The sequence below is a fragment of the Protomyctophum parallelum genome (genome assembly GCF_964188405.1).
Source record: "Protomyctophum parallelum genome assembly, chromosome: 6".
Taxonomy (NCBI): domain Eukaryota; kingdom Metazoa; phylum Chordata; class Actinopteri; order Myctophiformes; family Myctophidae; genus Protomyctophum; species Protomyctophum parallelum.
The window spans coordinates 26,974,084-27,001,956 of record NC_139701.1 but is presented as its reverse complement, the minus strand read 5'-3'; the positions used below and the strand labels follow the sequence as shown (position 1 = coordinate 27,001,956).

Below are 27,873 nucleotides of genomic sequence, written 5' to 3'. Positions count from 1 at the left end.
TCGTCATAATTGGTGACGTTAGAGGCATATCAGTCACTGGAATAGCAGGAACAATTAAAACAAGGGTATAATAACGCCTAAAGAACAATATGTCATGATATGTTATTGATTATTCCATCATAATTGACGATAACAGAGACCTGTCACTGCTGTCAGTCACTGGAATAGACAGTTCCAAATATACATGGCTTGGTCGTAGCTGTGTTTATGTTTTTACCAAACGACAATGTAAGCAGCGACGTAATTGGTGCTCGATGAGGGCTTCCTCGCGACGAAGAAATGCGATTGGTCCGTGTGATAGTGGGCGGGGTTTCGTGTTGCTACATCAGCCCTCCGCCGTTCTTCGGTAGATGGAAACTGGAAAGTCCCTGCAAGGGGGGTCTTCAATAAATAAAACGGCAATTACATTTGTCATTCCAAGTGATAAATATCAATATTTTCGCCACTTTACCGCCTCGAGGGGCATACGTTTTTGCACACGTGTCTCGGCCGTCGTTTGAACGTGCGAGTAAAAGTGTTATACGGATGCTAGCCAGCGTTAGCAGCCTAGCTCTTTGTGTAGCTAGCTGGTAGCTGAAGGAGGATGTTTTGTTTTTGTTGAACTGAACCGAAGCTCGCTCCAGAGGGAGGGAGAGGACGTTTCTGTCGCCGTGGACGGATAGAAAAGAGAAAACAACACACTAGATTATCTTGGCAATTGGCATCATCGTACACGTTCACTGAAATATCAGTGAAATAAGTGGCCTGTAGAATCTGTACTCTGTAGGAAAGCGACACCCCGGAGAGAGCTTGTAGAGTGTTTGAACAAGAGGACGGAGAAAGATGGGAAACTGTCTGAAATCTCCGACCTCCGATGATATTTCATTACTTCACGAGTCTCAGTCGGACCGGGCCAGCTACGGGGACGGGGACCCCGACCTGGAGCCACCGCCCCCTTACCAGGTAACTTTGGTCAACTACCGTATGTGTTAATGTATGTAGGGACTAGTGTTAATGTAGGGGCTAGTGTTAATGTAACTTTGATAGTGTACAAATGTAACCAAATAGACCCTTATGTCAATTTGTTTCATTTCAGAGTTGATACATTTATAAACCCTAGACACTAGGCTGATTTGGAAGGTAGGTCTTAATCCAGCTCACATATCTGTTGGTAATCGCCTCACCTCTTGAGGTGAGAAGACCGTAGAGAAGACAGCCATATGCTAAACTGACAACTGTACTGTTTATAAATCCAACAACATTCAATAATATCGTCCTATAAAAAATAAACCAGCCCATGATCTTGTTGTCTCCTACTTGCTTTTACAACATTGACACTAACCAATTAGTTATTTCTGAAGGTCCTGCTTGAGTGTGTCCACTCACCACAGTCATAACACGGTTAATTCTTCATTGATATAATGGGACTAGAATTTATGTTATTTTGTTTGTTCAGTCTCTTCACTCTGCAAAGTGAATGTGCTGTTTTGGCCCAAGTGCTGTATACACATAATTGTACCGACCTGGAACAGAGTCTGATATTTGCTTAATGCCCTCTGTCCAAGTCAATAAAACAAGCCCACCATAGTTCTATGTTTTGAGGGCAGTTTTGAGGAATGACGGTCACAACTTTATCAGCTGTTTGCTTCATCATTCTCCCTGGGGTAACGGCTCTTGTTTGTCTGATGTTTTTAGTTCCAGAATTAGATCATCCACAGATGACTAGGCCATAAATATTATACGATATATATATATATATATATATATATATATATATATATATATATATATATATATATATAATAAAAAAAAAATGTTAATTGTATGGGTACCATGCCATATATAGCGTCTGTTTTCTTTTCTTCCTGTTTTAAGAAGTCACTTGTGTTACATAAGGGGAGTTTACATGTCTCCAGGCCAAACTAAGCTGCATCTGTAGATTTTAAGATAGCCTACATCTTTTTAGAGCATGGGAAACGGAACGCGACTACATGTCAATGTAGCATCATGAGAACTCGACTATAGCTTAATCTGATATTTACAAACAAGCAGTCTTCTCCAGTAGCCTATTCTAAAAGTCCAAAAGATTCACTGGCCTGTCTGGCCATCATGTGCAAACAGAATGTTGTGCTCAGTAAAGTTTATCCAGAGTTGTCTTTATGGTATTTGATTGAAAAGATGTTGCTTGAATCTATGAAAAAGTTGTGCTAATTTTTGTCCTGATATAAAACTACTAAATGATGATCCTCTGAAGCACTTGTTATACTAGTATTGGTCTGGTACACAGATAAATGTAGTTAATAAAATGTTATTTTCTGTCAATTGTTGTTTTTTGTTTGTTTTTTTGCCTATTACGGTAGGTACTCACAGACCAATGGTGTTTTAAGGTTACTTTAGAACATTTCCTGGTCACATAAATCTGCAGGTCATCGTTATGGGTAATTTTCATTGTTATCATTATGAATGATTGTCAGAATAAGAAGTTAAGATAATAGCTGAACCAGGGCCAGAAGTCCTTGTAATGCATTTACTTCCAGGACTTGCCCAGAGTATGTCATGTCTAGCATGCCATCAGTATGTAATTAGGCCAAACCAGTTGGCCCCTGTGCAATAGAGGGAAGATAGAAAGATAAATGTTGACGCACAAAGACCTAACCCTGCTTAAGACACAGCTTAGATTCTTCAGACGAACCCTGACTAAGCTTTCCACTATATGTTCAGAAAGTCATAACTTGTTTGCACTGACAGAACATTGCAGGATTCCTGTTGAAGCGGTTGAAACAATGAGTTTTGTGTTCATAAAGGACTCTTTCAGACCAGCTGGGTCTTAATTCCTCTCCTGTTGGTTTAGTGACCGCAGTGGTCAGCACCTTTGGCATTCAAACCCTGGCTTAGGACTAGGCTGTCACAATTATTACATAATGAACCGGTAATCGCCTCATTGTGATCACAATTTTTGGAGATGATCACATTTATTTAGCATAACATTTGGAGATATACGAGACAGACTCTATGCAAGTCACTTTCAGTAGTAGAGCACTGCAGAGGGGATCTGTGTGTATGTGACTGTCTGTCCAGGTGATGGTTGTTAATGCATCAAGGAAGGCAATTATGTTTCTGCACTGTCAAATAGGTCAAAATCTATCCTAAAATGGCATCCAAGAAAGCTTTTTTTAACACGTTAACTCGAGCTAGGTTCTAAACAAGAAAATATGTTTACAGTTGCTGCACAGAAATGTAGCACTTACATGCAACGTAATGATACTTTTGCAATGTAGCTCAATACAAATTGTGAAAATGAAGTACATATGGTACATATGAGATTAGTAGCTCGGGGGGGGGGGGGGGGGATAAATCATAAAACAGATCTTTTGGTATCGTGAACCTAATAATATCGTGATTCGAATCATATTGTGATGCATTGCATGCCTAATTATCAACTCGGGCCAATTTTGTCTGTGTCAGTGTATTGGTTGCTTTTTTAAAGGGCACTATGTTTAAAATGCTTAAAGTGGTGCCTTTTTAGGCTGAAATATCCAAATTCCCAATTTCCCATACCCGGTCCAGAAATGGAGTAGACATGAAATTACACAATAAATCAGCCTACCATTCAATTGGCGCTCATGTACACACTACACACGTGCATATAATCAATCTTTTATGTTTCAAAATCTATTCTAGCTTGAACCTGTCTGTCAGTCTGACTCCTATCAGAGTCAGACAGTGTGTTTCCTGGGATTCTATAAGTCTGGGATGAATCAGGGGAAATGGAATTCCACCATCTGGGTCTGAGGCAGCTCCTCTTTGCCTGTTTGGGGCTTGTGTGCGCCAGTGCCATTGTGTAATATCCTGGCTGAAAAACAGTGCACAGAGAGGCTTTCTGTACTAAGAGGCTTGTGCTTTTTTTAGTCATATATGGGACTGTACGGGACCAGAGTTTCCTGAAAGTAAGCATATTGGCCTAACTGTTTGATGAAGGGATGTTTGTGGGCTAAATGGATGGGGTCAGTACAAGCCCACCACTTAGGCTAGCAGACCATAAATTGGCTTGCCAAAATATTTTCAAATATGTGTCACCTTGGAAGGCTTAGAAGTAAGGTGCCTGTGACTGTGAGATAAGTCAGTGCATGTGCAGTCTGTGCACACTTCTCACATGTGTCTGAGTTGACTGGAATGTATGTTTGTGTGAATGTTGCTTACAGACCTACGTGTGTGTGTGTGTGTGTGTGGTGATTTGAAAGCAAGAGAAGTGCTGACTCATCACTCTGGGACTGGCTTACAAGAGATAAGGCACCCCTGCATGTTTGAGTGTACAGTGTGTTGTAGCCCCCTACAAAAGCCCCTGCCCATGTCAGAGATGGGAGCAGTGACAGGAGTGTATTGATCACGTTCAGTGTGTGGCACAAAGCCTGCCGTCAGCCTGCTTTATGACTTGACACAACTGTGTGTGTGCTATTGACCTCTGCAGCTGATGCTGATCGGGGTCACATTCACAGATCACACACAGATATGTGTCAAATTAGGACACACAGACACCGTTGCACTGCTCGGTTCACGGTTTTTTCTCTCCTTTTCAGCTTTGCTAACAATTCTGTGTTTGTGAAGACGAGGGGGGGTACTAGAGAATGATCCAAGACAAGACTCTGCGAAGCTCGAGATTAAATGATCCTTATGAAATGTTTGGTGTCCTGAGGGTTACACACAAACATTCACAAGGGTGTGTGGTGGTGGGAAGACCATCACCAAAGCACACTGCTGAGCCTGGCTGTCAGCACTTTGCTTTGAGCCCAGCCAGCTCAGTAAAAAGAAGTGAGGGGAGAAGGTTTTCTTTAGAGGTGCTTTCTAATGAGCTGTCAAGTTTGGGCAGGGGGAGGCGAGGAGGAACAGAGGGGAGTGAGAGGTAGAGATTAAAGACGAGGGTGAGTGTGCTTTTTGAAAAAAGGATGAGGCATTCACGCTAAATCGATTTGTGCTCCACAAAGTTCCTTTAAAAAATATATATATACATTTTCTCCAGATTTGTGAAAACAAAATACACAAGTCACATGCACCTGTTTTTCCTCACAAATCGCAGTGTGGTGGGAAAGGAGTGCATGAACGTATCCACCTCTATTTTTACCCTTAATGAATAGATAATCTCCCACAGTTAATACCAATACCATGGTTTATACCCTATACAGATTATAGGGCAACAGACTATGTTCATACTGAAATGTATTTCAGGAACTAGAGCCCGAGTTTTTATCAGAGCTGCATTAATTAATGATTGGAATTGGGCTACTATCATTAGTAGATATTTTAGAGTATCATATCACTGTCGATACCACACACAGATGTGGCACATCATTCTAATCTGTGCCCAGCGAGGCAGCCGACATAAAGGTATCATTTTACCTTTTGGAGGGGATAGCTGGCTTAACTTTGGCTTGGAGGGGAAAGCTGGCTTAACTTTGGCTAAGTGATGCCATTCAATAATGTGGACTTCTAGTTTTTATATAATTGGCCCTAGTGACTAGTGTCAGTCTGTCAGACCGTCATGTTAACCAAGCGCAAGCTGCGCAATACATCGATTTTGGCTGTATATATAGGCTATACATTTTTTTTAATGTGTTGACCTTATGGTGCTGACCAATGTTGGGCCCATAGTCTAGTCTACATATTTTATGCAAGGTTTGGGACCATTACTTGATTCAGCATGAAGACTAAAGCATGCAAAATGCATTTACGCTTTGATCCCGACCCTGATGAGTCAGCCTGTCAATTGACTTGAGAATGGTCATAGAATATGCTCAAAGTCACGGTCAAAAGTTATTATGAATTCCTAGGAACCTAGGAATGGTCGAAAATCTCGGTATGCTCCAAATATGAGCGTAAATTGCTTGATGAATCTGGGCCGTAGAGTGTGAGTGTGATTGTTAGAGTGAGGGCATGCGTTTCTACTTTTTACACACGTTAGAGGTAAGATGTGTACGTACATTCTCGATGGGGACTAAATATACTCTGCCTGTCTGTAGCATTGACTTCCTTTACTGGATTGATGAAATAATGTGATACACACATGCTATTAACCTCACCGTCATCCCTTCCTGATGCAATAACAAACACTTCCTGTGATGCTAATGTCCATCCTCTTTCTCCTGATTGTTGCCTTTTATGATGGTATGTTACTATGTTAATGCATGATCTATGCTGAGTGCATGCTCAGCTGTGCACTCTGCATTGTGTGCAGGTGTCTGCACTCTGTAGGTTATGTTGGAGGGCTCAGTTACTGTGTGGGCCCCTAGACCGAGGGTTAAGATTTCAGTTCCTGCAAGCGCTTCAGTTTCTGGTGTACTAAGTGCACATTAAAGCTGCTTAGGAACTTGCACACCATTGACTGCTGCCAACAATTGGGTCACAATAATGATGACGGCAAATAATAATAAAAAAATAATAAAAAATATTAGGGAACTAGTCACATTAGGCTAGACTGAGTTGTACTCTAAACGACTTTGGATAGCTGCTGGACACTTTAGACAGCTGACCAGACACACAGCCTGGACTCCCATAGAGTTTGCATTGCGCCTCAGTTTCCCAGAAGCCCTAGCAAGCCATGTGACAGATGTTTTTCCAGTCACATCAGAATGCATCACACTCTGTCCGTTAGAAACCCTGTAAGTTTTAAAACGTATTAAAAACGTGAATTAAACAATGAAAACATAACTTGTGGAACTCGTGATTGGGAGGGAAGCTGTTCTACATCAATTAAGTTGTGTAACTTGTGAATGGGACGGAAAGTGTTAATTAACCTTGAGAAAGGATCATGGTACCTTTGTTAATATGTATAATAATATTAATTATTAAATAGTAATGATTGGACAAAGGACAAACAAATCTTGATGCAGCTGGTTAAAATGAGTCATAAAACATTCACTTGTTTTACATGGGATGCCCATAAAGCAGGGGGATATCTGGGATATTGTATTCTCTCTATCTGACATGCCCTTAACACTGACAAGGGCTGCTGCAGATCATTTGGTGTCTGTCTGACTGACTAAGGTGGACGAGTGAGTGGCGGTGTGTCTGTATACCAATATCTATGCGTGTCTGGGTGGAGACCAGAGCTACTGCATGCTGGTATTGAACTTGTGGGCTGAGAGTGCCCCGGTCTATCTCACCACTTCCCCTTCTCCTTTCTCTGCATTTCCTTCACTTAGTGTTAGATGAGAGATAGCTCAACTATGTCCCCTCAGTAATCTCTCTCCTCTTGTTCTCTAACTTCTCATCAAACCAAGTTCATCCAATGGAAGAGTTGTCTCAGACCATGTGACACTGTGTGTGTTTGTTTTCTGGTCAACCTACAGTATGGTCATCTAATCATGGAACAGTTGTCTCAGCCCAGCTGACACTGTGCATACATGGAGAGAGAGAGTCATTATGACAAGTTAACAGAAACGCGATGCTGACAGGGACACAACACATCGCGTTGTGTGTGTCGTCGTCCCCCTCCCCCCACACACACACAAGCACCCAAGCTACAGCTGCTACCATAGCTTTTATTCCCTGGCCTGGCCTCGCTGATGGCTGCTGTCTGTTTTTGACACAGACAAGTGGCACGGCTGTCAGGAGAATGGCAGACAGTGGGGACTGGAACAGAGGGTGGCCGTGACAAAGCGTCAGCTACTAAAACCATGCTGAGTCATGGTTTTGAATGTTGGTACTACCGAAGTACCTGGCTGCTAGCTAGCCTTGGCAGTGGCACCTGTTGTGTGTATGAGCTGCAAGTATTATAGTGACCCTATTTGCAGAATTCTCTGTAGGTCTCATAGTTGGTCCCGACTCCCTCTGGATGGAAAACATGGAAACTGGAGAGATCTGTTGTCAAATGAAATTCAAAATATACTATAAAAACCATGCAAGTTTATGCACTTCAGCTATTGAACTTACTCTTACCTGGCTGCCTATATTTGAAATAGAGCAATAAAAAGCCACATTAAGGTGGCGTGTATGCTACCATTTTAGATGATAGGGTGATCACCTAAAATGGTAGCATGCAGCCACTATACTGTCCCCAATATAATTGGTAAGCTGTTTGTGCTCCTGAGTGATTCAAATACATTTTGGATGCTGGAACATGACACACTGGCACTAATCTAACTGATTCATAATGTGTTGGTAATACAGAGGTTCTGCCGGCAGCATGCATCAACAACGACCAGCTGGGACGTCCGCGTGGCGTACAGGGAAAACGCTTGCCTCACTGCAGAGACCTGAGACCAATTCCCGGCAGTAATGCCTCCTGCTTGGCTGGGTGTGCAAACAAACAATGGGCAGTATTTGTGAGTGGGAAGGTGGCAGGGAATTTAGTCCTTGTCAACTACACTATTGACTGGTTGGTCAGCGTATCGTTTCAGCAGAGATGGGAACTGGGGGAAATGGCATGAACCTTAGTACGTACACCGTACTCTCCCCCTGGAGAAATGCCCCAGTACCAGATGAAAATAAGTGGCTAGTGGATGAGACATTTGGCCAATAGCAGGGGTTGACGGGGGCTATTGCCGTAGTACCCAAGTGGTGTGCAGGGTCACAGATTATTATGAACACCTGATCTTGATCTGACCTCATCAAACCCTGTACACTGACAAGCTCCATATATGGCCAGACCTCATTAAAGCCTGTACACTCAAGACACTACCCACGCTGCCACCCTTAGATCTCCATATATGGAGCTGACCAATTCTGACATTCCATATGTTGATCTGACCTCATCAAACCCTGTACACTTAAGACATGCTCCATACAGTATATGGCCAGTACATGATTCATTCCATATGTTTATCTGACCCGCCATGCCAAAGCACCAGCACTCGCCCAGCAGTATACCAGTCTGCTGTCATACAGGCAGATGCGTGGAAGCGGCCCTCAGGGCGTCTTGGGTACTAAATTACTTTACAAACGTCAAACGGTTATGAATTATTGTTTCATTTACTATATTAGTAATTTCTCAAAATCCTATACCCTAAAACAAATATCTTTTAAACGTGGTGTCCTGATTTTGGCCATGTTATAGGTAACTGTTCTATTTCTTAACTGAATTAATTTATTTTGTTATTTCTTGTGTTGATATTTTGACTTGCCCTTGGGGCCAAATTTGAAAGCCACTGCTCTTCACTAGTTAACATTGTCCATTCCTGCAAATGTTGATTTAACCGATCTTGATCCATTCGTTCGATCCAAACACTAAAAATAAGCCTGTATTTTGAATAATCTGTCTAGCCGTAGTGCACTTGCCACTTGGGCTGCGCCCTTGATCGTTTTGAAATATTCGTAATAGTGAAGTTACTGAAATATCATGCTCCCTACCATAATGGTTTTCTCTATTGAGCAAGTGAAGGCGGTGTGCGGGTTCTAAACATCTGCTCTACCAAGTTCCAACGTATCTGTACCTGAGCTGAACTAGGTACAAAAGACTTGTTTTCTTATCCTCAAAGTGTGCAAGGTTTCCATCCTGTACCAGTACTGCCTTTTTTCTTTGCAGTGGGGCTCTAATGACGGCAATGTCGGTTGGTTGGTCTATCTATCCATACAACACATTGCACTCAAACTCTAATTTGCCATTAGGATAAACCCATCACTCTCTGATGTGGGCTACAATTGGCGCTTTTAACTCTTGTTTCTCACCATTTCCATGAGCACTTTTTGGCCTTTCAGAATAAGATATGTAACACACATCCTCCATTCTTGGTGCTGAGGCAAACTGTTTAAACGGACAACGTAGAAAAAAGCAGGGGCTCGCAACTCACTTTATAATGCTCCAGAAAACCGTGAAGTCTTTGTCAAGTAAGATACTTGACAATGACCTCACGGTGCCTGCTTTGTCGCTGAATAAAAGTTTTCTGGAGCATTATAAAGCAAGTTGCGAGCCCCTGGTTTTTATTACACTTTTTGGCCTTTTACATTTTAAAGGAATCTAATACTGAGCTTTATGCAAAAATAAACAACAGATTGTTGAAAGTGTGCCAGGCTGAAGTCCTTAATGATATGAATGTTATGCTGGTATGGTATTGGTAGGGTTAATCAGTGCCAATATTATGAACTGACTATTGTGTGCATTGTGCAGTGAGTTTATATTGTCTCTGTCTGACTCATTACACTCAGATATTGAAACTGGTTTTGTTACACTACATTAGTTTTAATTTTCAGCACTATTTTAAGTAATTCTGTGCTCTTCATTCAAAATGACATTGCTTACAAACATGATGAGAGTCTTATTATTTGTCACTGTCCACATCCGTTTCAGGTGGTGGAGGTTCCCTTTTCTCAGCTCATGTGAACCAGACTTGTCCTACTAAGATAACAATTTGAACCTAGTAGCGTCCCTGTTCTGGGGCTAACATTTTGCAAGCAGATCTACAAGCTCCGGCTCGTGACACGTAAGCTAGTAGATTTGCAAAGATATTTAGTGTGTTTGGAAACACTTTTTGTGTCTTATATTATTACTGTTCATGTTGTCTTAAGAGATGAAAGTTCACTGCTATTTTCAATGAAGTCATGACTAGAAGTGACTGTAGAAGTAACTAACTAGCCCATGTAGGTTAAAGGAAACACTGCCACCCACTGGCTCATACAATCTCTGGACAGAAATATTTTGTCCAATGCATATTAGTTCTATTCTATTCTAAGCCTTTTAGTCCCACACACCTTGTAACTGTCCCAGCAATGGGATTTTCTATTTCTATTTTTCTATTCTATTTTATTGCTTACCTTTCGGAAAATGTATATGTGAACATTATGTAGGTTTATTTGGGTACATATGGTAAATGCATGGTGATATAGTGCCATCTACTGTGCTCTGGTTTTGTGGTCTGTCTGGTTCAGGGGGAGGTTGAATTAGGCTCACCTGCTCTGATTACCTCATTTCGATCACCTGTTGGGTCTTGGGCATGTTAAAAGCAGAACAAACGGAGCAGAGCAGAAGAGAGGAGCTTTTATGTCAGTCTCCACAAAAGATGAAAGAAAGATGACAAAGAAAATAATAAGAACTTAACTGAACTCCTAAAATCTGTGCAGAAGGCGCATACGGTATGTTCCCAATAATTGTTGTCTCCACCAGGCCGAAGGCATGGGGGGAGAATATGTTTTGCACTCCGTCCGTCCGTCCGTGTGTCCGTGAGCAGCTAATCTCGCCCACCGTTAACCCGGTCGATGCCAAATTTTGCACACACACTCCCTGGATGCCAACGATGAACCTCTGCCCCAAACTTTCCAGAACTTTCCAGGAGGCCGCTTTGTGCAAAACAAGTTTTTGCACAATACTCCTACAGATTTTGTCCAAACATCACGCAAATTGGTACAGTCTCTAGAGCCATTCAACGAAACCGGTCTTTCAGATTTCTCAGACTCCATCCTGATTGGTTAAGATTGGCTTCCAAAGTTCACAGGAGTGCTCAGTTTCAAACAAAATGCTGCAAATCATGAACACATCGCGTGGTTTCCGTGAAATTGTGCACGCACATTCCCACTAGGCCCAGGACGAAATGCCACATGAACAATTTCAGCCTCAAGGTGCCGCTATAACTGGCCGAAAAGTGTTTTACCTCTAACTGCACGGATCTGTGGATAATTTACTTTTGTTGCCCTTTTATCCAACCACCAGATGAAGGCAAGCTGCAATGTCCTACATTCCTATCCTGGTGGAGACCTGTGCCCAGAAGGGCACTTTTTTTTGTTTGTTTCTGTAAAAGTTTTATTGCTATTGTATTGTTTGTTCACATTTCATTGTGTTTGTGTACATATTGTGTTTCTTTATATAATAATACGGACGTCAGGATTAGTTGACAAGACATTCATATTGCATTGTGTCATTGTATTTAAAAGTATATGTTTTTGTTGCAGTTTTTCACGGTTGCCACTTGGGGAAAATAAAAAGCCCTCAGTGAGATCAGTTGGAACGGTGTCTTATTTCTGCCACGGATAAAGATGGTTTAGGAGCAGTTACACACTTTTTCAGTGGCAAATCCCTTCTGAAATAACATAATAATTATATCTATGCCTATCAAAATATGCTATTGTTTCACAGTCATCTAGTTTGAGTGTGACGAAGGCCAACTATGGCCGAAATGTTGTGTGCCCTGTCATGTCTGTGTTTTAAAACGAAACACTGAGGAGCAAAGCTGTTGTGCAGACTAAAGAAAGGCCTTTTCAGATGGGAAGCAACATCCTCTTTTTAGAGAGGAAGTTTGTTAGATTCTTCTGCCCATACTGGCAAGTAAAGGATTCAGTTCATTGTGTATTTTGTCTATAATTAAAGTAGACCAAAGTGAGGCATTTTGTTGTAGTTCAAAATGAAACTCTTGCTGAAGTATTTGGTGGAGAGAGGTCTGACTAGCAAGTTCTCTAAATATAACAAATCACATGGCTTATTGTTCTTCTAACCCTTTGCACATTTTTCATACAGAGGCGGGAGAAATATGCAAGGGATTTCCCACTTGTCTCAAGTACCATAATGAAATGTACACTTGCTCACTTATGTCAGCATGAATGAATCATGGCAAAATGATGGAACCTAGTTGAGTTTGTGCTCAAATGTTATTTCCCTCTTGCCACTCTATGCACTTTGTTTCTATCATGTTTTGGTCTGCCCTATTTTCATAAAATACTTCATTGCCAGAATGTAATGTAGTACATGCAGGAATTGGGATTGGTCAAGACGCTCATTTGAAATATGCTTAAGAAACAAGTTCACAATTGGAGTTTCTCCAGTTTCTCCCTAAAATTAAACTGAAGGGAATGTATTAGGGGTGCATGCCCAAAATAGTTTTGGAACCGCTGCTCTAGAGGACCATATTAATTAAACCACATTAATCAAATTTAACTTGATTAATTTGAGTTGTGCAGACACGGCCCTACATAATTCAATGGAGGAACACTGCTTTGATCAGAGTTCATGAAACTCTTCATTTCCCCTTTTGCAGGAGCAGATCCATGTACCTGTGTATCACCCCACGCCCAGCCAGACCCGCCTGGCCACCCAGCTGACCGAGGAGGAGCAGATCCGCATCGCCCAGCGCATCGGCCTCATCCAGCATCTCCCCAAAGGGGTCTACGACCCGGGTCGTGACGGCTCTGAGAAAAAAATCCGAGAGTGAGTATGACAGAACTCATTACCTTTTACAGCTGGAAACTAGTGTGCCCAGCCACTGGCCAGCATTTCTCTTAACGTGTAAACCTTTTTTAAATTTGTATAGTTTTAGTTTTCGTTTTTTTCGGCTGTAGAAATCGCCGGCACAACGCTCTTCAAAACCATGTGTATCATAGTGGCTAAATTTCCTACGGTGTGTGAGACATTCGGGACATTTGCTGTAAAGGGAATATTCATACACTGTTGAGGTGAAAATAGGACATCAGTGTAAACACATTTCTGCTTAGAATTGTTAGTTCTATAGGGAGTCCCTAAGGACTCCACTGTAACATCTTTACGCATACTGTAAGTACACTTTGTCAGACTGTTGGGTTGTGTACTTAACTTGTCATGATGCAACTAGTCCAGCTGGTGAGATATCTTGCGATATCTTATCTATATGTCTGTGTTCCCCTGTGTAGGTGCGTTATCTGTATGATGGATTTTGTTTACGGGGACCCCATCAGGTTCCTGCCCTGCATGCACATCTACCACATGGATTGCATAGACGACTGGCTGATGAGGTCCTTCACATGTCCCTCCTGCATGGAGCCTGTGGACGCGGCGCTCCTCTCCTCCTATGAGACCAACTGACTCAACACACATGCCCACAGAATACAGACAAAATACGTGCACATGCCCACAGAATACAGACAAAATACGTGCACATGCCCATACATATACAACCTACACATTGGGTGGGGAAAAAACGAGTTTTGCCTGACTGTCCAATTAGCCCACTCTCTGAACCCACAGACTGAGGAATGGAGTCAAAATTGCGCTTGGAATGCAGTGCAGCTGACCTGGCATGAGTGTGTGCGGGAGCGAGCAAACTTGTTTCTGGTCCTCAGTAGTCCTGCTGGACAGGGTTGTCTGTGGGTGGAGGGTTATAAATGTGGCAGGACAAAGAGACTGGTTGTTAAATGTCAAGATAGAGGTTTAAAGGACAAGAAACGAAAGAAGGAGGGGGAAACGGAAGAAGTGGATGAACATAAAAGGACCCTTGATTCTCGATAATTATAAAAAGTGTATAATTTCAGAATTTCCTCATTTATTAGTGTGGACACACGTACACGCTTCCCTTATGATCAGATGGACTAATGCAATGTGCTGAACAATGAACTTCTAGCCACCACCATCAGAAAGTGCTTTGTGCTTCTTAGGACACTGAAGCATGACATCTCTCCTAATGCAAGAGTGGCAAACTCTTGGACAACAGACAATAGATATCTGCCCTAATACAGATGCCTGTTACACAATCCTATCTGCTGAAAGACTGAGGAAACTTTGTGATTTTAAGACATAAAATTGGACTCTACTCACACAGGCGGCTTACATGTCAGTGTGTATATCTGAGAACAAAATGCATTACTGGTTGGTTGGTTGGTTGATTAATTGACTGACTGTGACTTTGTGGAATACGGTATGTTATGATTTTGTTCTGTGAGTCAGCATAAGGTCTCTGTTAAATCCTCACCAACACAAAAAAGGAACTCCTGACAAATTGAAGTATGTAGTCACCAATTTAACGTATAGCTATCATACTACTAGTACTATGAAGCTATCTGCTGTTTTTCATGACTTGTTGGTCATCCGTGAGGCTGCAAATGATTGGCCAAAGCACAAAGAGTTATGCTAACAGATTGTCTACATATGAATGATGCACACGTATTTCATACAAATCAAGATAAAGATTTGCACTTCTTCATTGGATTCGAGGATGAGTTCAGCATATGCATACAATACTTAAAAGGGAAAACCACTCATTTTCAATGTTGAACGATATCATTAATATTAGAAGAGTTGTGTGGCAATAAATTAAAAAAAGTCCCCCCCCCCCCCCCCCCCCATTCTGTTTAGCCTACAACTGGAGATCTAGAACTTGGGGTCATGTGATCAGTGACATGTTTGGTGCTTGTAAGCTGTGCACATTGAGGCGAGAGCACGGCGTTGTGGCGTGAGGTGCGTGGAGGCTCGCTGTGGCGTTCTGAGATGGCCGCCTAAGGGAGCAGCAGTCTTGCTCTGTGCTAAGGAAGTGGCCAGACGGACAGATAAACAGACTGACTTTTCTTCTTGAATTATTCATAAGATAGTTCAATGTTGAAAATGAGTGGTTTTCCCCTTTAATGTTGAAGCGGTGAATGTTTTCCCACATACTGTAGTGTACACTATCAATACATTGATGCTTGCCATAATAATGTCCCAAGAGCAGCATCCCCATATTTTTTTTAATGTTAACTTCAGCCCTGTTCTGTAAACTATGTCAACAGCCTTGCAATTATGAGAACAAGGCTTTGAAACTTCTTTCATTGGAAGGATCGTTTTTAGAATGGAGGTGGTTTAATTATACTTTGTGGTCATCCTGTTTTTGTTCAACTGTTGCTTATTCGTGGAACCAGTTTTAAAACAAACATTGATGACTCTGGAAGATGGGCTAGCCACAGGTTGCAGGAGTTTCATCAGGAGTTTAAATCTGACTGTTAGACTGTGAGTGAGCAACTGGAAATGCAGGCAAATTGTGCATTGAATTACTAACCTTACTGTGTTGACAAAATGTTCTCAGTTTAGACAGTCATGAACATGTAGAATGAATTGCTCTTAATTGAAAATGTAATTTAAATCACTGAAGAATAATGAAAAATAATTATAGAAGTGTTTATAGCCCAAACCTCTGTTTAGCATAATGTATAAATAGGACATGAAATGGCAAAACATTACTCATCCCCTTCAACAAGAACAATGGTTCAAGGTTTTTATTGTCGCAATGCACTTACAATACAGCAGTGGCAACATTGCTCTCAGTGAAATTATTGTACTTCAACAGTGTGGATAAAATAAAAGATAATCAAAGAAATATAGCAAACATTACAAATCTGACCCACCAGCCTTTAGTAGTTTTTGTAGATGTGCATTACACTAGACTAGACCGGGTGAGCAGTAAGGGTTAGCGCCCCAGCCTTTGTCCTCCGTAAGGAGGAAGCCCAACAACCCTCGGTGAGGCCTTTGGGAGGGCCATGCAAGCAGCAAGCGGAACAGCAGCACCATGACCCTGCGGAACCATTGCCCACCACTCCTGAATGAACTGTCTGGTGCTGGGACTCTGGTGCAACGCACAGCAGGTCCTTGCTCTACTCCTGGTGAGAGCAGGAGTGGACCTGGTGAGACGTAGGAGGGGCCCGGCCAGGAGACAACCCACAGAGCCTAGTCCCTCCATGTGCCAGAAGTGTACCTCCCAGCCCTGGCAGAGTTGTTCTGGAGTAGTTCCAACGGATTGTGTGCCCCTGATTTTTCCCTAGTGGGACTGATTGAGGGTAGCTACTGGGATGTAAGTCGGGACTTGATCACTCCCGGCTGTGTCGCCTGAGTGAGGGGTATGATGTTGAGAGACCCGAAACCCCGTTGACCTCAGGATACATCACTGAGGATACGTCCCAGGTGCATCCATGCGATGTTTTTTAGTTATTGACTAGGTGAATTATGTGTGGAAGTGCAAGTGGCTTTCTCGTCCCTTATGTTGTGCTTTATTTCCTTTGTTAAGATGGAGCCACATTGCCTTAGAAGGACAGTCATATGTGGGTAGGCAAACTCGGCAAGGGTTGCTCTTCGCTGCTAATGTGTAGAGAACAGGCTCAATAACTGAAATAAATGCAGTGGGAGTAGCATGTTAGTAATGTCATATGGATATCAGGAAATTATTACATATGACAGTGAAAACAATAGCCCTGTCAAAAATTAAAGATAATTGCAATAAGCCCATGTTTCTGTCTGGTCCTGTGGCAATCTTTTAGAGTTTCCAGCAATTTATGGCAGCAATGTATGCTGTGGTAAAGCCAACTGATGACAAGTGGCAGACCTAAGTCTAGATTTAATTTAGAAATTATAGGGACTGGGGATCCAGAAAGTTAAACTGATTCTGTTTCGGTTCTACCATGATTCCCCAAAGATCATTGAAGGGGATGTTAACTTATTCTGAATGATGCACACGTGTCATTGTTGACTCATGAACATGAATGATGCTCTTTCAAGCTATGATTATACAAATATTTTTTAAAGATATTTCAGACACCTGCAGTTGCTGCTCCTTTGATGGTGTACATTCGACTGGCGTTGTGGACTAACAATTTTGTTTGAGCTTTTATACCCAAATTAGGTTTTTATTATAGAATATGCTAGTAGCTCTGTAAACATAACATCAGCCTTCTTTTCAGTGACCATGGAGCTTCTCCAAAAGGCAAGATCTGTCCATACCTCTTGTCTAGCTCTGGTAAAGATCTGTCCTGTCCATAGTCCATACCTCTTGTCTAGCTCTGGTAAAGACATGCAGTCAAATCAAGACTCCATTCTCTTGGATCACAGAAATTACTTAAGTCTGCTAAATGATGGCATTTTTGCTTTAGTTACAGGTGTGTGTGTTTGTGTGTGTGTGAGAGAGAGAGAGAGAGAGAGATTGATTGATTGTGTTTGTGAGCTTTCCTTTTTTCTAAGCATACATATGTACTACAGGAAAATAATAAATAGCCAATGCAACCACATTATAATGTTGGTGCCAGTTGTCTCTTGACAGTTCTTTTGTTTAGTGGTTGGTGCTTACTGTGGTCTAGTCACCATGCACTCACCAATCCCACTGCATTGTTTCAAACTAAAGGTCAAGAAAAAGTCACAAGTGGTTAGTGGTAAATGTCAAATCTTTTACTGTGGTAAGTTATGGTTAAACTCTTATGTGTGGTGTTTAATCTCGATAGCTTTCAAAGGGAGTGGCAGACAATATAACATCCGTGGTAAATGGTAATGCAAAACTGATCTGTCACCAGGAAGTCTTCACTTCCTCTTTTCAGAGTATTTGACACACTGCAGTAGACTTACTCAATGTTAGTGAGCCTGAAAATCAAATGTATTTCGGGGAAGAGGAAGCTCTTCAGAAGAGAAAGCCACAGTGTGGGTTTTGCTTAGTCTGTTTTACACACTGCAGTAGACCTGCTCAAGTGAGTCGGAAAATCTATTTTATTTCTTACATAGTACAAACTCTCAGTAGTGGTAAAAATGTGAGGCACCATTTCCAGGATAACGACATATTTGTATATGCATGCAAATGCAACAAATATGATGATATAGACAACATGGCATTTGTCATATGCCATAGACTGCATTTGTATTATAACTATCTAGCTTTGCAGCAGTTATGGTTAAGACAGGCATGTAAACACAAAGGTTTTTTATCCTTTTTTTTCTCCAAACAATAGTGTTAACCTATAGATCCAAAGATGATCTGGTCTATTTCATTGTGAATTTAAAGGATTCAATGTAGTGTGGTCCTTTAAGTTAAATCCTTTAAATTCACCCATTTCCATCCTATCTTAATATAATTGGTATATAAGATGGCACCATTCCTGTCTCTACTCTATGTCTCAGTCAGAGGAAGGCTGTGGAGTTTTGACAGTTCAGAAAATTGTCTACCACTGTTATCAGTAGGCAAGAACGGTAATTTCAAACAAGAACAAGGTTTCAAATGTTGCCGTTTAAAAAAAGGGCATTATTAATGCAAAAACAATGGCTTTTATTTCAGAGTGCCAACTTTCCAGAAAAAGAAAGCTTTATTTTCTATATTAACTTAGAAGCCTTCACTTAAGGAAAAAACACATTATCTTTGAATTTGCTATACTCAGTATGTTTTCTTCGGACCATGTTTGAACTACTGCCAACCAATCTCACTTTCTGTTTCATTTCATGATTTCCATCATTTGATTTATTTTACACTATTCTTTCAAAAGCAATTCCTCAATGAACAATAGAATTTGAGTATTCAAATACTGAATGCTCTCATGAAATGTACTCTTCTCCTTTACTCAATCATCATCTTCCTCTTCCTCTTCTTCCTCCATGTCCTCCATCTCTTCTTGAGCAGCTTGTTGTTCCTCTAAAGCGGCTTTCAGCGCCTGTTCCTCTTCCAGGGTTGGGTCCAGTGCTTCAGTGATCTCAGGCCCACTGGGGTATTCATTTTGTGGTGTCAATGGGAGCGATGGGCTGTATCCTTCCCCTGCAAACTTCATGCCCCAGCCAATGTATATGTTTCCAAATTTTCTATAAATGAAGAAATAACATATTTATCAGTATTGATGCATATACAACATTATACCACATGTCGTAATGTATTCATGAATTGCTGTTGTTTTGTTTTTGTTTATCCTCACTTTCCACAAGCATAGGCATGTGCCCCTGGCCAAAGGTTTGAACGCAACACAGCGACTGCATACTGAGAGGTGAGAGTGGACGACATTCTGGAGCTCCATGAAGGGGTATTGAACAGCTCTGAAAGGCACAAATATTAAACAGACTAATATAAACCCAACACCTGGCAATATGACATGAAAATATGCAAAACTAGACTGACTGACCTGCATCTTCAGAGACAGGAGTTAGGAGAGGAGGCCCCACCTCTGGCTCAGGCTCATCAGGCTCCTCCTTCTCCTCCTCATCTCCTTCCTCATCAAATTCATCTTCCGGCTTCACCGAGAGGTTAACCCAAGTACAGCGGCCCTAAATGAGATAACCTGTGTTTACAGTAACTTCAACTTGTGTTTGGGAAAAACACACCAAATATGTCTTTGGGCTCTGATAAGGTAAATGTTTATGCAGGTGCCATGGAATCAAATTGAAATTGTCACAATATATAATTGAAGGTGAAGCGCACACTGCCAAAGATATAAGCTGCTTTAATGTTGCACTCCAAAAACAATGTGTACTAGAAATGCACTCTGTCGAGATGCCAACTTGCGCCTTACACACAAGTAGGCCATACTACTTGTGCGCAAGCAGAGCATGCAAGTACTGCTACTATAACTATACTACTGTATATCATTATGCAGCCAGATGAGAAGAACTGCTACTATTTTACACCTGTAACTAGGGATGTGAATTATCGATTAATGCATTAATAGTTCATTGATAAGTTTTGATAAATGTATCGATCGATTAACCGGTTAGTTGATAAGCAGCGTTTTTGTAAAAAAACGGGGAATCTTAATTTACCTCAATGTCTAACATACAAATCTACATTTTGCTGATATACAGAAATAATACAAAAGGCATATTATATTACTTAATAATCAAATATCTACTTGACCATTGACGATACAGGGGCAGGCAATGGCATCTTTGTATGTGCGTTGTAGTAGCTACCTGCTGCAGGACGTGCTGAACATGATGTACCCAAGTGGACAAGGACTCTGCCATTTCCGTTACCGGAATGCCTTCGAAGTCAGGATTCTCTTCATAGCTGTCACGGGGTGCGTCATCTTCCTCATCACCTTCCTCCTCCCCAAACTGGTAGAATCCCAGTGGACTGACGTGTGTGCCAGCAGAGATGCGGGCAATCTGTGCTCTCAGATAGTTGGCTTCATTACCAGGGAAAGGAGGATAGCTGATGACTGGGGCATCCAGTCTCCCAGTGAAGAATTTGCGAATTTGGCGTGCAACATTAATCTGTGCAGGAGTGACCGAAGGGAGTTTTACCCAGGGAAGACCTGGCTCAGTGCACACATAGTAAACATATTTGTTAACACCTGTATGGTTGGCTTCTTTTGGCACCACAGGCGGAGGCTTGTAAGTTGATTGAGGGAATGCATCAGCCTGAAAAACAAAACAAAGAAAGTCATCACATACAACAGGACTGATATGCTAATAAACCAGTTTAGTGATTATTCTTTTCCGGGAAACATTTCTTGACTGATCGGTTAACGGAGGACATGTACCACTTCCACCGCTTCATTCTCCTCATCTTCGTCCCGGGTCTCTGCCTCTCTCTCTTCGTCCTCGGGTGTTTCTTCTGGACCCTGTTCCTCCTCCTCCTCTCCATCTCTGTACTCACACTCTGCAACAAGGTAGTTGCTCTCTGTTCCCAGAATCTTTCCCCACAGCTGACAACGCTGCAGCGGTCGGCAATCCACAAGTTGTTTGAATGCAAGAAATATCCTCTGCATCTCCTCTCTGCCCAAGCCCACTCCAGCCTGCTCTAGATAGAAGCCAGTCTCACTCACATTAGGGAGAGCTGTTTCGACCTGGTCAAAGATGGAGATACAGACAACATCACATTTTGTAACATCTAGCTCTTAACCAAATGAACCCTGGTGTTGTTCCTATTCTGGGCATGTCATGTGTATGCTATAAATAAAAGTTTGTTCCCATCATTGTGATGGCTGCCCACCAGTCGTATGATGGCACCATCCTGTACTCAAACGCAACTGTGTCTGCAGGCAGTGCAGGCTGCAGCTACATTGTTAAATTAAATAAGAGGGAGGGTGTACAAGTGTGGGTGCAAGTGTAGTACCAGTTCGTCCTCTTGGTCAACATCTTCCCGAGAGAACAGCAACCGCTGCTGCTCAGCCAAGAGCTGTGCAGCTGCAGAGAGTGGCACGTCTCTCAGAGTGCTCTGGTTGTTTTGAAGCAGCTCCCTCTTCACATCCCGGCTCACATCCTCAATCACATCCACGACATTTTCTGGACGCTCGTCCATCACTTTAGTCAGTACACGTGCCAGGTGGTCATATCTGTAAAGTGAAAGTAATGTTTAATAGCAACTGGTGACCAATGTCCGATGATCCAGTGGACCTCAAATTGGGGTTCAGGGACCCCCTGAGGTCCTTGAGGGTGCTCCAGGAGGTTCCCAGCAAAGAAAATTATAGAGCATCAAAATCTGTGTAACCATCACTAGCCTATAGGTATACGCCTATTTGAAAATAGCTGATCTGTATACATTTTTATTTTATTTTACACATGCATGGGGTATAGTATAGCTGAGCACAAGTGCTCATTTTCGGCAACAAGGGCGCTCCTCTATAACCCTTAAGTTCATAACACGATGCGTTGTGAGCTTGTATATCGGCTATTTTAAAAACAATCTTAGACATTTTTGAAACGTGGAACATTTTAACAACCCAAATCTTGTATGCATGACCCTGGCCCAAAATATTTTCAGAAGGGGGTCCGCAGCCATATAAATAGGCTACATAAAACATAAAGTATATGTCCTCATGAAAGCCACTGCAGTGATCCTTACTGCATTGCCATTAACACTATTACGATATGTTAATGTTTGTCATTAATATGACACACAAAATGTACTAGATATAGCTTAATTACTTACAGGTTGAGGTTGCTTTTTGTGCTATTTTTTAACATAAACGCCTTGAAGGAGGCTGCTGCCTGCTGCCTTTGATTATGCATCTCTTGTTTTCCATCATGTGTCTCCATTGCCTTTAGTCTCTCAGCCAAGCAAGTGGCATCAACACGCTTTACAAAATGCTACACGAATGAGGCCACTGTAGCAAGAAGTTTGAAATGTTATAGTTATTGGAGTTAAATCAATACAAAAACTGATTAGCCTCTGCAGAGACCGCAGTTTGTGGCTTTCAGGTTGCTATTTGGTAAACAATAGGTTGCTAGGAAACCAGTGAACTCCAAGAAAAAAACAAAACATGAAATGGATTAGAGGAACTGGATCTGTGCGTCAATCTTTCAACATAAACGATTCCGAACGACGTGGGCTTTATTCATAGGCCTACATTATAAACGGCAGAAAATAACACGACAGTGCGGAGTGGGAGCATGCAGTGTTATTTCAGACATTAAACAGTAAATGGACAATTGAATTTGGCTTGACTAAATCGTGGTGTATGTCCATGAGGCTGCTCCGTTTGAAAGGGGCGCTGGCAGAATACGGGCAAAGGCACCTTTTTGATGAACAGTAAACACTGCATGCTAGAAGACAGAAGAGTGGGATGGACACTTTTGGTGAGTGGGCACTGTATAGTGGACACATGGGTGGAGAAGAGTGGACACTAATAGTGGGCAGTGGGCACCTATGGGGGAAGACTGGGCACCTTCTAATATAAAATCACACCCGTGTGAAGTGAGGGGCGCTCTTATGATGATTAGGCTCTTATGATGATCTAATATTAAAGTATAACTCATGTTGCTATATGATTATAGGTGATGTAATGATGAACAAACGGTGTCAAAACAAACATTAAATTCTCTTGTTAATGAGATTTAATGTTTGTGTTATAGGGACAAAGCAAACATTAATTTCTCTCATTGTCAATGGCGTTTTTAGAACGAACATTCCTACCTCAGTAAATCTTTACTATAGAGTTATTTTTTCTTTTATAGAAAATGTATCTCGTAAGAAAGGCAGGGTAGGTACAACACTTTTTATTAAAATGTTCTTCTTATGTTTATTGTTATGATTTGTCACAAGTCACAACTCGAGTTGGCTTTGTCCGCGGCGCTAACGTCTTTAAATAAATACTTTTTGAAAAGCCTATGGGGGAAATGAATGGGGAATTGTTTCCTGGGCCACTCGTTCTGAAAGGGGGCGGGATTGCGACGCTCTATTGATAGCGTGATCTGTGGGTGTCTATTGGGTGAGTGACTGACATATTGAGTTTGACCATGCAGATGAAGACAGGTGAGGTGACAACCAGGAATAATATGCTGAACACCGGAGAGATGGGCAGCCGGAGTATAGCCTACTAGAATTTCGCGGCCGCTTTGCGGCCGCTCATCCCAGAGTTACGTTGCCGCGCACTATGGGAAGAAGGAAATTGCGGGAGTTGACTCCACATGTATGGATGGGTTATTAGTTATTATTATGTGTCCTTATTAGTGTAGTGTAGTGTAGTCAACACGTTATGGCTCATACACACTGCCCGGTATTTGCTCCGATTATGCTGTCGGGGGAGCATTTTTGGCGCTGGCCGTCAAAACCCCTGATCTGACGTTAAGCGGTGCCCAAAAGGTAGATCACGATCTACCAGTATAGATCACAAAGGCTTTGCAGGTAGACCACATGACATGGCCCTAAAAAAATATATAATTTTAATATAAAAAACGATTTTTGCATCTGCCGCTTGAGATGACCTGAGATGACTTGATTGATTGACATCAAAAAGGGCCTGTCAGCTCTAACACACAATGCAATACTTGTTGCGTACAATCATCAGTAGCAAAGTCAAATACCAAAAATAAAAACCCTACCATTTCCATGTCCTCCCCTCTATTTCCCATTCCATGTGCGTTTGTCTTATAGTTGCTCTGGCCTCTGTACTACTGCCACCTACCGTCCATTTATTGTATTACACAGTGGGTGAAAGAAACACACCCCTTAAGACTAAACCTCACCCATCAGAGGTGTGGCGTCCAGACGTACCTTTGACATGACATTTGTGTGTGTGTGTGTGTGTGTGTGTGTGTGTGTGTGTGTGTGTGTGTGTGTGTGTGTGTGTGTGTGTGTGTGTGTGTGTGTGTGTGTGTGTGTGTGTGTGTGTGTGTGTGTGTTTCGATGTGCAGGGCGTTGCTGAAAATGAGCACCTGTGCTCAGCTACTTCCCTGGGTAAATAAATATTTAAAAAAAAGAAAAAGAAAGGTACCTTTCAAAACCTATAGAAGTCAGCCTGGTACAGACGAAGGGGACACCACTGTATGTAGCCTCAATTACATTTTGTAACTATTTTCAGCAATGGGATGATAGTTTTATTTGGTGGGTATATGAGCTGGTCGTTTTGAAAGTAGCTCTGAAGTAAAAAAAAGTGTGGGCAGCCCTGGTATAGATGATTATATATATATATATATATTCATTCCGTCGGTAAATCCCTGTAGGCTACCCACATATGGGTAGCATTTCACTTGAATAATGTTGTGTGCGCACATGCGCGTGCGGAGAAAGACTTATTAATAAGAGTTATTTAATGAAACTGATTATTTTTTAATGAAAGATTATAACGTCCTGTATTGTTAGCCTATATTAGCCCAATATTGCCGTTACGCATTTCACTTGAATAATGCTGTGTGCGCGTGCGGAGAAAGACAGTTATTTAATTAAACTCAAGATTATAACGTCCTGTCTCGCTGGCGCTGTGTATAGCCTGCATGGTGTGTGCACAGTGTGTGTGTGTGTGTGTGTGTGTGTGTGTGTGTGTGTGTGTGTGTGTGTGTGTGTGTGTGTGTGTGTGTGTGTGTGTGTGTGTGTGTGTGTGTGTGTGTGTGTGTGTGTGACTGTTTGTGTGTGTGTTGCGTGGCGAGAGAGAGACTCTCCTTCCACACCAGAGCGGAAAAAGATTTTGCGCTGCCGACAGTTTCGGCTGTCGGCAACCGACACTTTGATTTCTTCCGGGGCTTTGGGCGGTCCCGAGAGGAGACGCACACGGAAGCCTATTTAATGGCCTGTAGTCCTCTATTTCTTGGTTGGCAAAGTGGGCGTGAGTGACAAGTGAGTGACAAGATGTTGACACAGACAAAGGCACATTCTAGTGTAGGCTATATGGTGCTGCGTTGCTACTTGGCTAATGAGTCATGACTCTCTAGTCGACTGGTTAACGTACGTGCCATTGGAATGGGCAACCCGGGTTCGCCTCCTGGCCGAGGCTACACTAGTGTTGGTGGCGGTGAGAAGGAGTTTTTTGATTGATTGATTTAAATATTTATTAACAGTTTGCAGAATTACAATACATTTCAAGCACAAACTCAATACAAAGACTGTTAACTGTGAGTGGACGACCCAATTAAGCATTACACTTGTTTACAACAGGGTCCACATTGTTCAATTCATCAAAACATTTAGAGACGTACAAATAGACACTTCTATATAGTTAAAGAACAGAACAGGAATTCATCATAAAACAGTGTTCCCTGACCGGGAATCGAACCCGGGCCGCGGGGTTGAGAGAGCCGAACCCTAACCACTAGACCACCACGGAGAAGGAGGATGATGATGAGAAGGGCTGTGGAGGCTGAAGAGAACGGGCTATTAAGTATAAAGTTATTTTCAATGTCATCATGGATCAGGGTTACAGTAAATGACAATGTAATTCAGCCAGGGGTGCCATGGATGAAAAGATTACAGGGGTGATGTGAAGCAAACATGAGAACCACTGCTTTACATTTCTTCAGACGATTTTTCAATGTTTTGTTAACAATTTGGACAGAATGTTACTTCGAGGTGCCCACTGCCCAGATGTCTCCCTGTCCTGTATCCCTCGACATGGCTTCACAATTCCCTCCCAGGGGGCGTTTGACTCCGTGAAAGAAGAAAACTATAAGTGAATACCCGCCCAGTGGATGGGCTGCAGGCTGCATCTGTTCCATTGGCTAGTGCCTACTGCCGGGTGACACACTTCATTTTTATGCTTGTCGGCAGCTTACATCTGACGCAGAGGAGAGCGTCAGATGTAAGCTGGCCGTCGCGCAAATCGTCGGCGGAAGTGGAGCATTTTCTCCATCCACCAGCTGTCTAAAAACCCGGTTTTTCGGCTGCCGACAGCCGAAACTGTCGGCAGCGCAAAACAGGTTTTCCACTCTGGTGTGGCAGTACTGAGAGAGAGATCGTGGCTTCCAGGCGTGCGTGTGCGTGTGTGTGTGTGCAAGCCAGGCGTGCGTGTGCGTGTGCGTGTGTGTGTGTGTGTGTGTGTGTGTGTGTGTGTGTGTGTGTGTGTGTGTGTGCGCAATCAAAAGTACTCGGCAGTATGGCTGGCAGGCGAAATAGCAAGTTGTGTAATCGTAAATACTTAGGCACAAACCAAGTACTGTCGAAGAACAATGTTGATGTAACTAAGAGATTCGCTGAGTGATCTAAATTTTATATACAGAGATTTAGAAGGAACTAGAACTGCACTCTGTCGAGTGCATACTTGCTTGTTGCACACTAGTAGGCCATAAATGGCCAACTAGTGCGCAAGCAGAGCGCGCAAGTCCTTTCGACCGCTGTAAACTGTCAAATCTCAGTATCTCTGTGAAGGAACGTTTGAAATGTATAATTTTTATTTGCTACCTACCTACTTTATGCATATAAACACCTAGTATTATTAAGTATGATTCAAGTTTCTATCTATATAAGTTTGGGTGAAGAGCTAGTCATACATATACACACCATGTACTCTGGTCCCAGCAGATCAGGCACAACTTGCTATTTTATTTTTACTGATTATGTATATAGTATGACTAGCTCTAAATGATGACGTAAGAGATATGGTCATTTGTGGTCGTTTGGTCCCAGCAAAGCAGGCATATACTATATAGGCATATACTATATATAGTATATATATAGTATATAGGCATATACTATATACGTATACATATATACTATATAGAGTGTGTAGTTGTAAGTTGATTAGCGGTATACTGTGGTTACTTTGCGCCAAAAACCGTGACAGCTGTCCCGCCATTTGATGTTTATGCAAGAAAACAGCAAATCTGTGCCTGGTTTGCTGGGACCAAACGACCACAAATGACCATATTTCTTACGTCATCATTCAGAGCTAGTCATACATATACACACCACGTACTCTGGTCACAGCAGATCAGGCACAATTTGCTATTTTATTTTTACTGATTATGTATATAGTATACGTATGACTAGCTGTAAATGATGACGTAAGAAATATGGTCATTTGTGGTCATTTGGTCCCAGCAAAACAGGCACAGATTTGATGTTTTTCTGCATAAACATCGAATGGCGGGACAGCTGTCACGGCGGAAGAGACCGGGCGAAAACATTACTTGCGCGCTCTGCTTGCGCAAGTAATAAGCAAAATCGTGAGGCGACAATTCCTCTCCTTCTCTTCTCCTGCGGACAGGGAGACTCGGAGATCAGATCATTCAGAATCAGAGCAGAACGGTTGGAGTGGCTGAGAGCTAGTTGCCAATTAAAAGACGGGTAGTAGTTGCCAGGTTCGCGAATTGTAAGC

The 27,873-nt window shown here is 42.1% G+C and overlaps 2 protein-coding genes across 2 annotated transcripts; one reads left to right on the top strand and one right to left on the bottom strand.

Moving 5' to 3' along the window:
* Positions 1 to 343: 343 nt before the first annotated feature.
* Positions 344 to 17,401, top strand: rnf11b (ring finger protein 11b). The gene is made up of 4 exons (XM_083766473.1): positions 344 to 942; positions 12,933 to 13,102; positions 13,561 to 16,222; positions 16,289 to 17,401. Exons 1-3 carry the CDS (start codon positions 823 to 825, stop codon positions 13,730 to 13,732), a joined length of 462 nt encoding a protein of 153 aa, XP_083622599.1. The 5' UTR covers positions 344 to 822; the 3' UTR covers positions 13,733 to 16,222; positions 16,289 to 17,401.
* On the bottom strand, positions 17,292 to 22,806 carry rsph4a (radial spoke head component 4A). The gene is made up of 8 exons (XM_083766474.1): positions 22,278 to 22,806; positions 21,462 to 21,681; positions 20,887 to 21,192; positions 20,315 to 20,764; positions 19,531 to 19,672; positions 19,327 to 19,444; positions 17,502 to 19,216; positions 17,292 to 17,432 (listed from the first exon to the last, which is right to left on the bottom strand). The coding sequence occupies exons 1-7, from the start codon at positions 22,382 to 22,384 to the stop codon at positions 18,982 to 18,984; spliced, it is 1,578 nt and encodes a 525-aa protein (XP_083622600.1). The 5' UTR covers positions 22,385 to 22,806; the 3' UTR covers positions 17,292 to 17,432; positions 17,502 to 18,981.
* Between the last annotated feature and the right edge of the window lie 5,067 nt (positions 22,807 to 27,873).

Coding starts and splice junctions, on each gene's coding strand:
- rnf11b (XM_083766473.1), top strand. CDS start 823: ATGGGAAACTGTCTGAAATCTCCGACCTCCGATGATATTTCATTACTT. Junction 943..12,932: donor AGCCACCGCCCCCTTACCAG/GTAACTTTGGTC, acceptor CCCCTTTTGCAG/GAGCAGATCCATGTACCTGT. Junction 13,103..13,560: donor TCTGAGAAAAAAATCCGAGA/GTGAGTATGACA, acceptor TCCCCTGTGTAG/GTGCGTTATCTGTATGATGG.
- rsph4a (XM_083766474.1), bottom strand. CDS start 22,384: ATGGAGACACATGATGGAAAACAAGAGATGCATAATCAAAGGCAGCAG. Junction 19,673..20,314: donor TTCAGCACGTCCTGCAGCAG/GTAGCTACTACA, acceptor TATCTCATTTAG/GGCCGCTGTACTTGGGTTAA. Junction 19,217..19,326: donor CATGCCTATGCTTGTGGAAA/GTGAGGATAAAC, acceptor CTTCATTTATAG/AAAATTTGGAAACATATACA.